Raw genomic sequence first — 15272 nt, 5'->3', positions numbered from 1 at the left:
AATCGTCTAAACTTTATTAACGTCGTCAACGGTACTTGCCACTATTCTTGTAATGCGTGGTGAAGCATTATTGTAGCGAAAATGCTAATTGTATTGCTATACGTGTAGTGAATGCCGCGCAGCTTTCTCTCCTGATGCGTATGCAGCTAAATCGAAAAAATATATATGTATAAATATATTGCAATATATACACATACATATAAATATATTGCATATATTTACAATACACGTGCTCAGTATATGTAGAAACAAGCATATAAATAGTAGATAATCGGTTCTGATAATTCGAATCTTTTCCAAAGAGCGAACTTTAATACATGTCTTTGCTCGAGATAGGAACGCGATGTTAATCGCAGATTACGTTATATTTTTACATAAGCAAATTTTATTTGTGCGAAAAGCTGCACGAACTCCGTACCGGATTACAGGGACCGTTCATTCCTATTTCCACGCTTATCTCGCTTATGCACGCATCTCAGAAATGATATAGTCTATGAATTAGAAACATAAGTTTATACGCATTAGTTTTAATGGTTTTCAATTTTACTATATCATTATAAAAATCGCTTAGTACACGTCGTTCTATTTTTTTGTGAAAGAGTTAAATGAGCAAGTAGAGTACGGCGTCAAATCGGAATTCTACGCGTTTTATACGACTCCTCTTTCTACTATAAGCCGATTTGCCTATCACGCCGGACAAAGAGATTCAACTGATATTATATCATTCGCGCGACTTTAACACTTGGACATTCAGAGAAACCGTAATCTGAAATGCAAAGTTCGGGATTACTCAGGGAAGGACTGATTCAAGTTGCTTCGCTGCGATACGCGTAGCAATTAAGCCGATCGTTATTACTAATTACTGTACACTCAGTCCCTGCTGCGCGCGACCCATTATTACTCGGACGAAGGGGTAATGAAAGCCTATTTGCGAACTCAATCTGCGAGAAATCCGTATTGCGGAATTCCCCGGATATTCGAGTCCCTTCGAAGTTTCGCGACATACAGTTCGCTTTTGGGTGGTCAACTCGAGTCGCACCTGTGTCAGAAATTGAACCGATCACGTCTAACATCCTCTGAAACGTGTTTGTGTCTCGAGAATTTTATTATATCAAAATACTCTTTGGATCTACCATATTTTACATTTAGCACTTTCTCTTTCATCAACCAATGCTACCGATGCGTATGTGTTCCTTTTTTATTTCTTTCTCTTTCTCTTTAATAATGATTTCTCTCTTTGACATCGAGACGCGATCCTTCAACCGATTTTTCTAAATGGTATGTTCGTTCGTACTCTCTCGTTACTCTGCAGCACGCCTTTTCATTACTATGAAATACCGAAAGATTAGCTCTGCTCTCTTACTAGGACAACGAGATAACTTTTATACTATACAATCACCTAGCAACACGAATATGATATATCTTAAAAAAATTCAGTGTTATACTTTCTTTTGTCAAAAGCACTTCTCTATTATTTCTATGTACGCAACATGCTTTTTTTCTCTTTCTCTCTCCGGAATCTGCAGAAATGGATAAATTCTATCGAATCGCAACGAATCTTGTATCTCGAGAATGTTCAAAATATTTATACTACAAGGCAAGAAAGAAAATTAAAATTCTCGCCTAAATAGAAATACTCGCGATATGGATAGTGATACACAGCATGAATATTAATTTTGTTAAACTTTTCTTTTAATTATTTTAATTGCTTTTCGTACAATGGAAGATACTGTCGTATCTTTCTTTTTTAAAAATTTGAAATGCAATATTCAAGCGACTCTGATTCGAGTCGTATTATTTATTTATATTAGTTTTGTTTGATGAACTTGCGAATCGTGCGTTATTTTTGGCTTGCCGTTCTTACACATTGCTGAGAAATTTGTTTGTCGAATCTCAAGATATGTTTCGCGCGAATGAGTGCATCATTCCGTAGTCTTAACTGATCTCTATTCGAAATGATAATCGTTCGTATTTTAAGATACGAAATCGTAACGAGATTTAAATTGGAACGAAAGCAAACAAAAGCGCGATTAGATAGAAAGCGTTTTACGCTTGAAGCAGTAATATTGACTTATGACGAACAGGGCAAACAAAGGAAAAATACAGAGATGAAAACCAAGGAATACAGAGTAGAATATCTTGACGATCGACAAGACCCGTCCCAGCGATCTCAATGTATTGCGTTTATCCAAGGAATACAGAGTAGAATATCTTGACGATCGACAAGACCCGTCCCAGCGATCTCAATGTATCGCGTTTATATAGTATATCATCTAGTTTGCCGTTACTACTTACTGATTGTTTACGTCACCCGATTCCGTATCTGTAAAATTCGAGATTGAAACGTCAAAATCTACAATTCTGTATTGTGCAGGAAACTGAAACGTGATCAGACTGGTAGGCCCCTAATTTGCGCCCATTAGTCTTCTCCCTTTCTTATCTGTCACGTTTACTTTATTGTGAAAATTGTGGATCGTGGATTGTTGACACGCTCTTATTGCAATAATTTACCTACGAGGTACCCGCAACTCTTGAAAAAGAGACTTATGACTTTATTTACATGCGAGGGTGAAGTTTGTCTTTTTTAAAACACACAACACACACATATACACTCTCTCTCTCTCATGTATCTTTCTCTCTCAATATAAATTATTACGTAATATAGGACTATGCGCGGCGTATATTGCATCCAGTTCTATTTTAACTTACCATATATGAACTGCGAGTTAGAGTTAATTATTTACAACCTTGAGATTACGCTGTAACATATCGTGCTACAGGTATGTGTACACATGTGACAAGGAACTCTGGTTTATAGAAATCATTCTTCCGCTGTATGTCTTGAATGATCCTGAAACAATATTTCCCGAATTCGAAATAATACGAAACGACGTCTCTTATAAACTTTCCCGAAAAGACTAGCAATATATGATTAATGTCGTATGATTTTAAATGTATGTATTTTAGTTTGAATTTTTTTACGTCAATTAAATAACAAAAGTAAATGCGGAAACTTGACTAAAAATAACGTTTTTAACGATATTTTTTTTTATCAATTAAAGAGGAAAAAATTCTAATTTTTTTTATCAGGATTATCTAACATCGAAAGTGAAAAAAATTAAATTTTTGTCAATCTTGTGATTTTGTAAATATTGTTAAAGCTCGAGCAAGATTCGAGAATAGTTGCTTCAGGACTAACTTATATGCCCGTACGAAAGACAAAGAAATAAAAAAAAAAAAAAAAAAAAAATACGGATCTATAAAGCCACGGCTTTCGATTATGAAACACTACGCGCCTACGTTTATTTACCTAATTATTCAATAGCTTAGCTTCTATTACGAACACCATCTTTTCCATACACCGTCGCAACGGTGCGCGCAGCGAAGTCTTCTCTCTGCATTGCTATTCACCGTCAAGATCTGATTACGTTTAATCCGCAACAAGAGAAGGACACGAAACACTTGTCGCCACGCCAGCGAACGAACAAATGAATGAACGAACAAGCGAGCGAGCGAGCGAGCAAGTGAGCGAACGAGCGTGCGAGCGACTTGGTAACATCTTTACATATTTTCGTCCGACAGCCTCGTCAGACCACTCGCGTATTGCCCTGAGTATTGTTTGTACGTTAATATCTACATGTCCTTCCGCGGATTTTATGATCTCAAAGACGGTTTCAAGCAGTTACATCTCATTCCGCTGAGTTTTCCCGCTCAACGGTATACCGACTAATCTCATCGATCGAGCGGAACATCTTCGAAGTTCGTTACATTACCGAAGTGCTGGAAGCCGTTCTTGAAGATCCGTCCTCGGCTGGTACCCGCCTTCATCTGATCGAGCAATGTCACGTTGTCCTCGAAGTCCTTCACCCACCTCGCGGTCTCGTGGCCCCAATGAAATCGAATCGGTGCGGCATTGTGATAGACCTTCTTGATGCCGAGGCTACGTATTTCGATGCCCTCGTCGGAGTGGTAAAACGACTTCTCGCAAAAGTCCTGGCCCAGGAACGGTTCCAGCTCAGAAACAATCTCCATGAAGGTTGGGCGTTCGCTGGGCCGCCACTTGAAGCACTTCTCCATGAGCTTCTGTATGGTTTCGGGACAGTTCCGCGGTATGTTCAGCACGCCTTTGCGTAACACGTGATGCAACACCTCCTCGTTCGAGAAACCTTGATACGGTATCTCGGCGAGAGTGAGTATCTCGTAAAGCACGACACCAAATGACCACACATCCGAATCGGATGTGAATACACCATCGGAAAGATTCTCTGGTGCCATCCAGCGTATCGGCAATAGACCCTTTTTGCCGATCTTATAGTAATCGGTCTCGTAGATATCTCTCGCCATGCCAAAGTCGCCGATCTTGCAGACCAAGTCTTTGGACACCATACAATTGCGGGCGGCCAGATCGCGGTGCACGAATTTCTTTGATTCCAGGTAGGCCATACCGTCGGCGATTTCCGCGGCCATTCTCATTATCCTGGACGCATTCGGCACCATCTGAGTGTCGCGTATCCTACGCAGGTACGTCTTTAGATCGCCATTCTCCATGAGCTCCATGATGACGAATGGCGGATTGCCCATGGAGACTACGCCTAGCAACTTGATGATATGCCATGTCGAAAAGTTCTTCATGACCGAGGCCTCGTTCAGGAACTCGTTCTTTTCTCGTTGGCTGGCGGTTTCAGAGATCGTTTTAATGGCTACTTGTCCGGTGCCATCCAAGTATCCTCGATACACCATGCCGAAATTACCCAAACCAAGCTCCTCCAAAATCTCGACGTTCTCTCTAGGTACTTCCCAGCTATCAACGACATACTTGGTCTCGATATAGTCTGGATTCACGCTGGCTATCAATCGCTCCTGTGTCCTCTTCTTCTGGTGGCTCCTAATGAGGAATATTATCGCGATCATAGTGATGATTAACACAGCTAGAGTCAACAACGTTGCCATAATTATTCGACTGTTATCCGATAAACCGACTGAGAAGTAGATTGTATTGGTGAAGAAGCCGTCACCCGCTAGCGACGTGGAACGCATTCTCAGGCTATATCTACCCGGACTGAGGTTATTGATGTAATGATGGATATATTTTTCCCTGTGCCCAATGTACGGTTTGCACTCGGTACTCTTTTTCGCATCCTTTACGTCCATATTTGTGTACTCGATGGTGTACGAGACAGTGAATGCGTTTGGATTCTTGACTGATTCCCAGATGATTTCGACTATCGTATTGTTAGTCACATGGACCTTCACGTTGTGAACATCATCCGCGTTTGGTCGTTTCAACGTCCGGACGTTCGCATATTGAATTGTTGAGCACATTGGTGCGTCGCTATCTTTGACACCACACGCAGCAATTGTGATGATATATAAAGAATAATGGCGCAAGTTCTTCAAAACATATGAAGTATTTTGCGCACTCACGTTGTATATGTACATCTCATCATTCAATTGGCTACTCGTGATGCTGCTACCAGCGTTAACCGAACCGTCTGTCGCAATTTTCTGCCCTTCCTGCGTTGAAGTGGATAAATTGTTTGTCACATCATAAAATTTACTCTCCGGCAAATTGTAGTCATTAAAAACGCAGTAATCCTTCCAGCCGGGCGATAAATGGCTGATAGTCATATTCTTGTGGCAGAATATCTCAAATTGCTTAGAAGTCTTCTCGTCCTTGAAACAGCAAGAATTAGGATTCGTGATCAGCGACGTCTTAATTGTCACTTCGTGTATCTCCTTTGCTTCGTTGACTAAAGCATCGACACAGTAATCCCTCGAGGCGATTAGTTCCTCATCGTCCAGTCGAATCGTGCTGGAGATCATATAGTAGCCTATAGGACCGTTCGAATACACTGGTGGACCCCATTTGAGTAGAATTTCACTGTCGCTTATTGCGATCGAGCTCACGTTCGTCGGCACCGAAGGTATCGCGCTCTTCGTTCGGAAAAAAATAATATTCGACTGACCCACTGGAGTTACGAAGGAACTTGAAGAATTTTTATTCCTTGTTGTGAACGTTTTCACGTACGCGGCATACTTGGTATATGGTTTTAAGTTCGTGATATATTTCGAAACGGTTGAATTCCAACTCGGTATACCAACATCCACTATCTGCCACGTGTTATTACCGCAAGCATTCGCCTCGTACGTTATATTTTCGTTATCGGTCTCTATGTAACTTAGCAGATAGTTAAGCAGCTGTTGGCCTTCTGGTGGCTTATAGCTGTCCCAACTCAGAATGACGTGATCCGCCTCTCGCTTTTTCACTGTGATGTTTATGTTAACGATATTGCAAGCAACTTTGTCACCATTTGACTCTGGTTGGACCTCAAGATCTGTGAAGTTAGTGATATTCACCATTTTACCGAACTGCTCTATCTTAGAGAGACACAGCTTGGGATTGTAATGAAAGAACAGCCTGCCGGTTTCTATCGTTATCTTTTGGTATAGCGGGAAGAGGGAGGAGAGATTCGGATTATCCAGAACCACGAAACTCGCGTTGTTAATGTCTAAATTTTCACCCTTGATCACTTTCAGCTTCTTGAAGAAGTTCAGCGATGTGATCGGGAAAGAATGTGTTATCTTCAAATATTCGGTTATCTCCTCGATTAAACCGAATGCATCCGCCAATTCATTCATTATATTTGGATTACCATTTCTAATTTGAAACTCCAGAGCCCCCTTCACTACCGTTATACCGCGAAAACTTTGAGCATCCGAAATATGGCGTATAATAGCACCTTTTGCGATTTTACGGCACTGTCCTTTGCAAATTCGACAATTCGTTACCTGTAATACAAAATAAAAAAATTAAGAAAAATAGTCAATAACAAAGATATGGATATATATGTAACGCATATTTCATGCAATGAAGCTAACGTACATTTTTGTCATCAATGTAATCCTCAAAACCATCAGGACATTGAGTGACACAGGAATTATTAAAAGGTCGCCATATTTGTATCTCTTCCAATTTAGAAAATCTTCTGATATGATTCATGTTTTGGCATTCGTCCTTGCTGATGCACCGTCTCGAGAGATATGCGTATCTGTGAACAGAAAACCGTTGTTACAGCAAAATAGGAGATCTTCCTACAGATAAAATGTCGCATGTTTATCGCCAAACATTATGCCCCGTAAATTTAATACGCCGTATCTAAACACAATGTATAATATCAAACTTCGAGATATTTTATGTAAGGCCTCTCGTTTGAATTTAAAATTTTGTTCAGCGCGTGTCACCTCTTTCCAAAATTCTTTAATTTTCAGCATTAAATGTTTCGAAAACTTCAATTTTAAATCAAACTTACTTTAACACAATTTTAAATCAAACTTACTTTAACACAATTTTTTAATATATACCAGGTTTAAAACTAAATATGAAGAAAAATTGTAAAAATAGCGATCCTATCAAGTAAATGTTTGCTAAGAAAAAAGATAGAATTTCAGCTTATTAAAATCTCAATAAAAATTGGTAATTTTCTTGAAATAATTTACATACTTTAAATCAAGCAATTTTAGTTTTTAAATTACACAGCTCCTTCATTATTCATGTGGTATTTATATGCAAGGTAAGAGAAGCGCAGTAAAAATTTAATTTCTTGTTTTACGTTATTTGCATTTTCACAAAAGTTACTCACAAATTTAGAGGACAGCTTTCAATGCATCTTCCCTCGTGTCGATAATGCTTACAGACGTAACATTCAGTATCACTTGGACCGTAACATTCCCCGAGACATTGTTCATGACACCTTGGTCTCTCTAACTTTTGACAATTTTTGAGAGTCCAGCAATAACTGCCAGGACATTTAGCGCATCCTGCGAAATATTATTTTTAAAGGAATATTATTTTTTGCATTGCAATTACCCTTTTAATTCTCTGAGAAATAACACATTTAGTTGCACACTTTAAATCTTTATTATTGAAAATCTTTATATTTGGAAAAATATTGATATTCTAATTAAGACTTGTATCTATCACCTTTCACATGCGGGCAACTCGCTTCGTTTGCGTTATCTTTGATGAAGTTCTCGCCGGCCGAAACGATAAGGCTCCAATTCATGGTATTTGTAAAACAGAGAGCGGGATTCTTCTCTATGCGCACGCCACCCCGGGATATCTTTGTCAGGTTGATGAGGCCGATCTGCGAAAAAAAGTTCCGCAGGGATTAGTTGTGGAATTACGAGTCAAAGGTCGAATGGCTGGTTAATTTGATTGACTGATTAATATCACTTGACCTGAACATTTGACCGAGCCCTAGGCAGCATACCGGGCTATATACTTTCAAACCAAGACTCGACTTGATTCGGCGTGGGAATGAACGATTGAGATATAGAATGTACGTGACGACCGTCATGTGTATGCGAATAAAAATCCTTTGTAGCGTTCGCACGATACGAAAGCTGTGCTCGTATAATACTATTTATTTTAACATGTTGACATTACATTCGACGACCTCATAAAAAGCTCCTGATCTTTCTACTAGATCTTTTATAATTTTTCTTTATATTGAACGACTCAATAAATACAACAATCTTAAATCCATTTTTACTACTTAGATGAAAGTTGGCGTCTTTAAGATAACGTTAAAGTTATGCGCGGACCGTTATGACGCAATTAAAATTCCACTTGGAATAATTTTATTATTCGAGAAAACAGCGTAAAGACAAGGTTACGAAGATAAGAATAAAAAGATGAAGAAATAAAAAGTCGAGCAGAAAAGTCTACACGATTTTTACCTCCTGCATGCTCTTCATTTCATAAATCATGAAAGCGTAGTCCGTGAGAAGTATATCGCCTCTGATGACTTCGAGATTTGGGAAGAGTTTGGTGAGAGATCTCAGACCTTCCACGCGATATAAAAGAAAATAACCGGTGATCTCTCTCAGCTGCGGGAAGCTAACGTTCTCGAAATCCGCCTCGGTGTTGTTTTCGATCAATACGATTTGCAGAAAGCCCTCGATCACACGGCAGTCTTTTAATACCGCGAAAGTGTCAACACTGTTTCTGATATCTATGCTTTGACAGATACCGTCTCCAATTGTCATATTCTTGTGCCTTCGTCCTTTCTCTCGTCCTACCTCTTCACTCGATTTCGTATGCGATTTAGGCAGATTCGACGATTGACTAGACTGCTGACTGTTTTTCGACCCGATATCCGTAGATCTGAAACAATTCAGTTTTTCATTAATTTGTTTTACCATTCAAATGTTGACAGAATTCTTCCAGTTGACAGAAAGTTGAGACAGCTTTCAAGTGTTTTTCTAAGGAATTTAAATGAGTTTGTTAACACGAACAAATTTATCGATCCTCTTTTCGGTTTTTCTTTTTTCACAAACATTTCACGCTTTCAAAAATTCAAACAGCCTCAAATCGTCAAGATATTCCATAGCAATGTTTCCAGGAATTATCGTAAAAAACCGATAATTTCTTTTTCAATGACTCTAATCATTAATTGATTCGATACAAATCACAATCTTCATTTAACGATAATAAAACGAAATTTATTTTTCATTTAGCATTCAAGTGTCTTCTCATTCGGAAAATAGAAATACATTTCGCAGAATTAAAAGGACCACTTGCATTTAAATTATACCCTTTGTACACAGTATCATGAATTATTCGTTAGGCAAAGTAAAATTAGCAAAAGGTAATTAAAAGCCCCTAATAACTCTAACAAGATTAAAGGAAATTTTAACAGCGACGGTGTGTAGAGACGTTGCAATCTTGGCCGGCGATACTTGTGATAATCAGTTTGAGGGGACTAATTGGTGAAAATAAAGCCACTTTAGTACTTATATTCGAAATGTCAGCGCGGTAGCAGCTATACCTAAAGTTCACCGTTTAAAACGTTTCAAGGACGCAATCAGCAATTTCCGCACACGTGGACGCCTTCCGCGTTTCGAAAATTTGCGGACGGATATCACGTACCTCTCCAATTACGGAAAGAATTTGCTGATATACTGGGTAAACGTGAGCAAAAGTTCAGTTTACACAAAAATCAAGTAATTCGTCCATAAGTAAAACGGTTTATTCAATCGATTTTCCAATAAGCTCGACTCTTTTCTAAAATTTTTGATCAACATTCTATAATAATAAACCTGTGTATGTTATATTTAAAAGGATGTTTTTCGATAGAGATATAAAATATAAAAAAAAGTAACAAATAAATGTATTCAATAATATATTTAAGTATTTGACATACTAAATTTATAGGAATATCAAATTTAGTATCTTTATATTATATAATATATATATATATATACATATCTAGAAATACCAAAAATATCAAAAAGAACATCAAATTCATATATCTCTGAATATCACAATAACATACCTGGAGGTATCGATCGCTCTGTTATTCCTGTAAGCGGCCAAGGCGTCGAGAGATCCAGACTCGTAGTAGCCAGTAGCCGCTGAGCTTCGATCATAGTAAAACTCCTCCTCGGAGTCCTCTTCCCTGGTCCTGTCCGCGTAATCAGGATCGTACTTGCCCTTGGCACTTTTATCTCGGTACTTTGTACCCGCTTTCGGCCACCTTTTCTCCTGGCAGAGCGCCAGGTCCACCATCGTCACGCACAACAGAACGATCGGCAGCAGCGACTTCCTCGTCTTCATCTCCTTGTCTCATTGAACACCGCGCGTTTGAAAGCCTCCCGTTGAACGTTCCCGACCTTATCCCCACGTGCCGCTCCGACCACCACTTTCGTTTTCTTTGATTGATCGACGATTGATGGTCGACCCTGCGAGCTTGTCCCTATTCTCCTTCGTTCACTTTTTCCTCCCCTGCCCACACGGCCTCGCTCGCGTTCGATTGTTTGACCTTTTCCTTGGGCTTCTTAAAGGCGATAATTAGTACACTGTAAAACGGATCGTAATTCCCTATTCAGTTTAAAGGAGAGAAACGCTACTCGAAATTACATGCGATAAACTATAACGCTTCATCTCGGTACCATCTTTAACTCATAATGTAAAAAAAAAAAAGAAACAGCAAACTAAAATATTAGCCATTTATTGAGATCAGTTATAAAAAGGAATGTGTAATAAAAGCATTCGTACGAAAAAAAAGAACAAATAAGCTATAACAAATGTTTGTGAGTTCTGTAGTAATTGACCCTTTTAACCCACGGGAGTGCTATGTTAGAATTAAATATTTAAGCAATTCGTAGTGTCAGGAATGTACAGTGCTATTCTCTTCTGCTTTCCAATATTTGCGGGGGTAATAATAAAGTATATATCCAAATAAAAAGTTCTTTTTCTTTTTTTTATCTGAATCCAAAACTCGTTAAAACTGGATATCTAAAGTGCTACCCAATTAACTCAAAAGGATATAAAATCCGGATAGAATTTATATTTCGTTCTATTTTTAATGATTACTACTCGACACGCAAATCTTCTGCTGTACCTGCGGATTAAAAGCGACGCGATTCCCCTACGAGAAAAACACTCTGGGTTATTCCGCGCTCTTATTCTCCTCTTCCGCCTTTTCCTCTTCCTCCAAGGAGGTAATCGATCGATCGTCTACGTTCGTCCAGGCTCGCGTGAACCTTCTCAGATTCTCCCTCCCCCGCACGGGCTCCGGGTAACCCGGTTTCAAACACTCGCAGGGGTGTTTCCTTTCCCAGAAGAATCAGAAGTCTCGAGGTTGCGCGAGCTTCCGCAAAGATTGCGTATACAACAAGTAAGGCTGATCGCGGCTGACGCCTTCAAGATATCTTCACAATATCTTCTCGTTGAAAACGAAGCATATTTGGGCCTTCATAATTGCGTCGTCGTCACACGCCGTAATTATCTGTCGAACAGAAGTTGAAACGTAATGTTTAGCATTGAGCAATTTCGATTTGTTGCTATGAAGAATCGAAAAGTGATGGATGAAACTGTCACTACTTTAATAAATTTAATATGTAAATAGATTTTAAAAGCGCAGAAAATTTAAGATATGTAAAATATAGTATTTCCAATATCGCAAATATATATCGTGTGCATCTCTTTCATTTCTTTCTATATCACATTTCTTTTTTATTTCTTTCTACGTTCAAGTGCAATATAGAGTACGTAATCATATATATATATATATACGCGTATACAGTTAATTTAATTGGGTAAATTTGCATAGGTTGATGCTTGAGAGGATATTTAAGTGTATCCGCTAATTAAGGTTACATAAAAATACAAGAGTTCTAAACTAATTCACAAGTTAAATATGGTAACGTCGAGCCACATGCACTTCAATGTAACTTCTACAGCTTTTCTAACTGCGCATTTTGCAGTTAAATATTCTCTTAATAACTTCAAATAAACGATACTTGAATAAAAACGAAAATTCGTTGTTGTCTTTAATTAATTCTGTATAATCAAATAATAAAAAGTAAATGATAATTTGATTAAAATATAAAAGCGGATATTCTTTACAAACATTCAACGTTGGATGAAAAACGTAATTGGATAAAAAACACAGTTGAATAAAAAATACAATTAAATTAAAAAAAATATAAATCTAGTGATGCAATTAATTATAACTAATTATATATGATCAATAGGATTGTAATTAATTATAATAGTTTAATGTCGCTATCAAATGATTTTAATTAAATACTGCGGCTAAAATTGTTAGTCACAGGTAACCATAGAAATACGTTATACATTGAAAATGATATCAAAATTACTAATGAATATCAAATTATTTCCAATGTATGTTAATAATTCTTGGAATTCAGGTTATTTCGTAATAATTCTCATTGTGCGTCTCGACGTACCTGAACAATATAATTATCATATTTCACATAAGCAAAACGTGCAACTGCACCGTATTATTGTACATATCTCAAGTAGGGATCTAGTTAACTAACTAAGATATGCCTGTTGTTGAAATTTAAAAGCGCGCCTATATAATTGCCGCAATAAAGCTTTGTTTTTGTAGCATTTATATTTGTCGAATACGTGCGATTCTATCGCGAAAAATTACGACTTTCCGGAAAAGATAAGAGAGAAATTCAATTTTGAGTTTTCGTGAAAAACAATCTGGGTTATCAGCAACATGTTATCACACATACGTAGTTGCGCAAGTTGTTGCAATATTGAAAATACTTGCCCATAATATCTTCATCACGCATGAATGCGTCTCTATCTCAAAGTACTGTACGTAATTATAGTAAATCAAGTTGATTCTCTCTCTTTGGCTTGCCATCAAAAACGCTCAAGTGTGCTTGCTAATTAGAACTACGCAACTTACACGTAAATAACATATTTGAGATTTTGTCATCTATTTCACATTCGAGATTTTATCGCCTCTATTTCATATTTAAGATTTAATCATCATTCCTTACCGTTAAAAAAAGCAGAAAACAGTAAGTTAAATGGGAAATTTTAACATATTTGCTTCTATTTTTGGTAAAATCTAATTTTGAACCAAGTAATTTTGAAGTAGAGTATAATTTTGGACCCCATGCAAGATTCTTGGACGAATTGAGAGCTTAAGTTTTATTAGACTAATTTGCATACAAAGTGATTCTAAAAGGTTATTAAAGACAAGATGTGCTCTTTGACATGTTCCGAGGATAATCTTCCTTAGCAATGATCTTCGTCAGCATCAAAATAATCTTCTCCCCCTTACTATCTTTTAATTTTCATTAAGTAACCTTGTAATTATGTCTCAAGGTATAAATTTATTTCAGCTCAATTCTATGGGGAATACAATCCAAAATTAACTCAAATAATTTGAAATAATTCTAGTTATACACATTTATACATCTGCAATTTAATTGCCGAGAAATTTATCTTCTATTCCGTTTGTAACGACAAGAAAGATCGTCAATGCTGCTTAAGTTAATGTTAAGAAAAAGTCGGCTCTAAAGAGAAGGTACTTTAATGGCTTGATTTCGAATCACGTAGACTCGAGACGTCAGGAGTTTGATTCGTTTCTCTCATTTACTCCTCCTCTCTTCTTCTCTCGCCGCCCTTCGTCATCGACCTTTCGTTTTTCTACACGGTCTCGCGCGCTTTACTCTGACAGTACCATATACTTACAACATCCATTTCGGATTACGACGTTAGCAACAAGGAAAATTGCGCGGATAGTTCTTGGAACTCAAAGTCCGTGAGAGAATGGTCGTTTGAAGAGAGATTTTTTTTATTCGATAAAATAATCTCACGAGAGACGCCATAAACTCCGTAAGTTAACAATTACTTCAACGTATCGTTTCTGTATCTATGGTAGAAACGGAAATTTATAAATTGCAGTTACAACGTCGGATCTCGGACAGTAGCAGTCACGACCGCTATCATATTTCGTCGTTCTACCGCATTTTATAAGACTTTATGAAACCAGAGTGATCCTCTCCCCGAGGTAGAAGTTATTCGTGTGAACGTAGCGAGAATCACAAATAATATTCACGTATTCTTTCTTATCGCCGTTTCAAACGGAAGTTGAGACACGATAGTCGACTACCGATACCAATTATCTTGTAAAGTCAGTGACTTCGACGATCATATCTCTACTTTTTCTTTGTTTCCAATCTACAGAATTATCATATTACATTTATTTAGGCTCTAATTAGATGTACTGATTATAATAACAAGTTGTCGAAACTAATAAAAAATATGTGGGAGTCAACGCAGTTATTAGTGCGATTATTTTATATTCACTCTAAATCTGTAGCAATGAAATTTCACTGCATTAAATCGAAATTTCAATACCTTGCATTAGTGGCAATTGCGCCAATATTACTGCCAGTGAATTTTACTGCAAGATCGGAATTGAAAATCCATTCGATAATTAGAGTGAAAAATTTACTCCTATAAAAAGGAGTGAATTTAAAAGTTAAAATAATGACAGAATAATGTCATACCAAATCAAATCCAGATAACAAAGTCTACGGAGACAGATTTTGAACAGAGCATGCAATCTATTAACCTATTAACCTTATTTTTAATTATTATTATTTTATTTTTAATTACTTTATTCTGTCTCTTATGTTTATGTCATAATGTGCCTCAAGATGCGTCTCATCCGTAACGACCATGACAAACGACAAACATGTGACAAACGGTGCACTATGTCGCTAAATTCACTCTTTGCAGTAATTCAATGCATCTTGCAATGCATTATCAACTAAAGGCCATGGCACATAAAAAAACTTAAGGCGTAAGACTTAAGCAGTAAGCGAATTGACAAATCACAATAGCGACCGTAAGACCATACGTAAGCAATAGCGAATCAATCCAACATGTTGATTTCGTTACTGCGTAATGGCCGCAGCACAGACTTTTGCAT

The 15272-nt window shown here is 37.5% G+C and overlaps 1 protein-coding gene across 1 annotated transcript; it reads right to left on the bottom strand.

Annotated features, from left to right (window-relative positions):
- Window positions 1-3554: 3554 nt before the first annotated feature.
- On the bottom strand, window positions 3555-11617 carry LOC108765333 (insulin receptor). The gene is made up of 7 exons (XM_018514011.1): window positions 11406-11617; window positions 10338-10860; window positions 8740-9166; window positions 7982-8144; window positions 7641-7818; window positions 6884-7049; window positions 3555-6789 (listed from the first exon to the last, which is right to left on the bottom strand). Exons 2-7 carry the CDS (start codon window positions 10616-10618, stop codon window positions 3733-3735), a joined length of 4272 nt encoding a protein of 1423 aa, XP_018369513.1. The 5' UTR covers window positions 10619-10860; window positions 11406-11617; the 3' UTR covers window positions 3555-3732.
- Between the last annotated feature and the right edge of the window lie 3655 nt (window positions 11618-15272).

This window comes from Trachymyrmex cornetzi, unplaced genomic scaffold (genome assembly GCF_001594075.2).
Source record: "Trachymyrmex cornetzi isolate Tcor2-1 unplaced genomic scaffold, Tcor1.1 scaffold482, whole genome shotgun sequence".
Lineage (NCBI taxonomy): Eukaryota > Metazoa > Arthropoda > Insecta > Hymenoptera > Formicidae > Trachymyrmex > Trachymyrmex cornetzi.
This window is presented reverse-complemented; position numbering and strand designations above follow the sequence as displayed.

Excerpts from the sequence above, each read along its gene's own strand:
- LOC108765333 (XM_018514011.1), bottom strand. The coding sequence starts at position 10,618 with ATGAAGACGAGGAAGTCGCTGCTGCCGATCGTTCTGTTGTGCGTGACG. Across the intron at positions 9,167-10,337 it reads AGAGCGATCGATACCTCCAG|ATCTACGGATATCGGGTCGA; the intron begins GTATGTTATTGT and ends GAATTGTTTCAG. Across the intron at positions 7,050-7,640 it reads GAAAGCTGTCCTCTAAATTT|ATACGCATATCTCTCGAGAC; the intron begins GTGAGTAACTTT and ends TTCTGTTCACAG.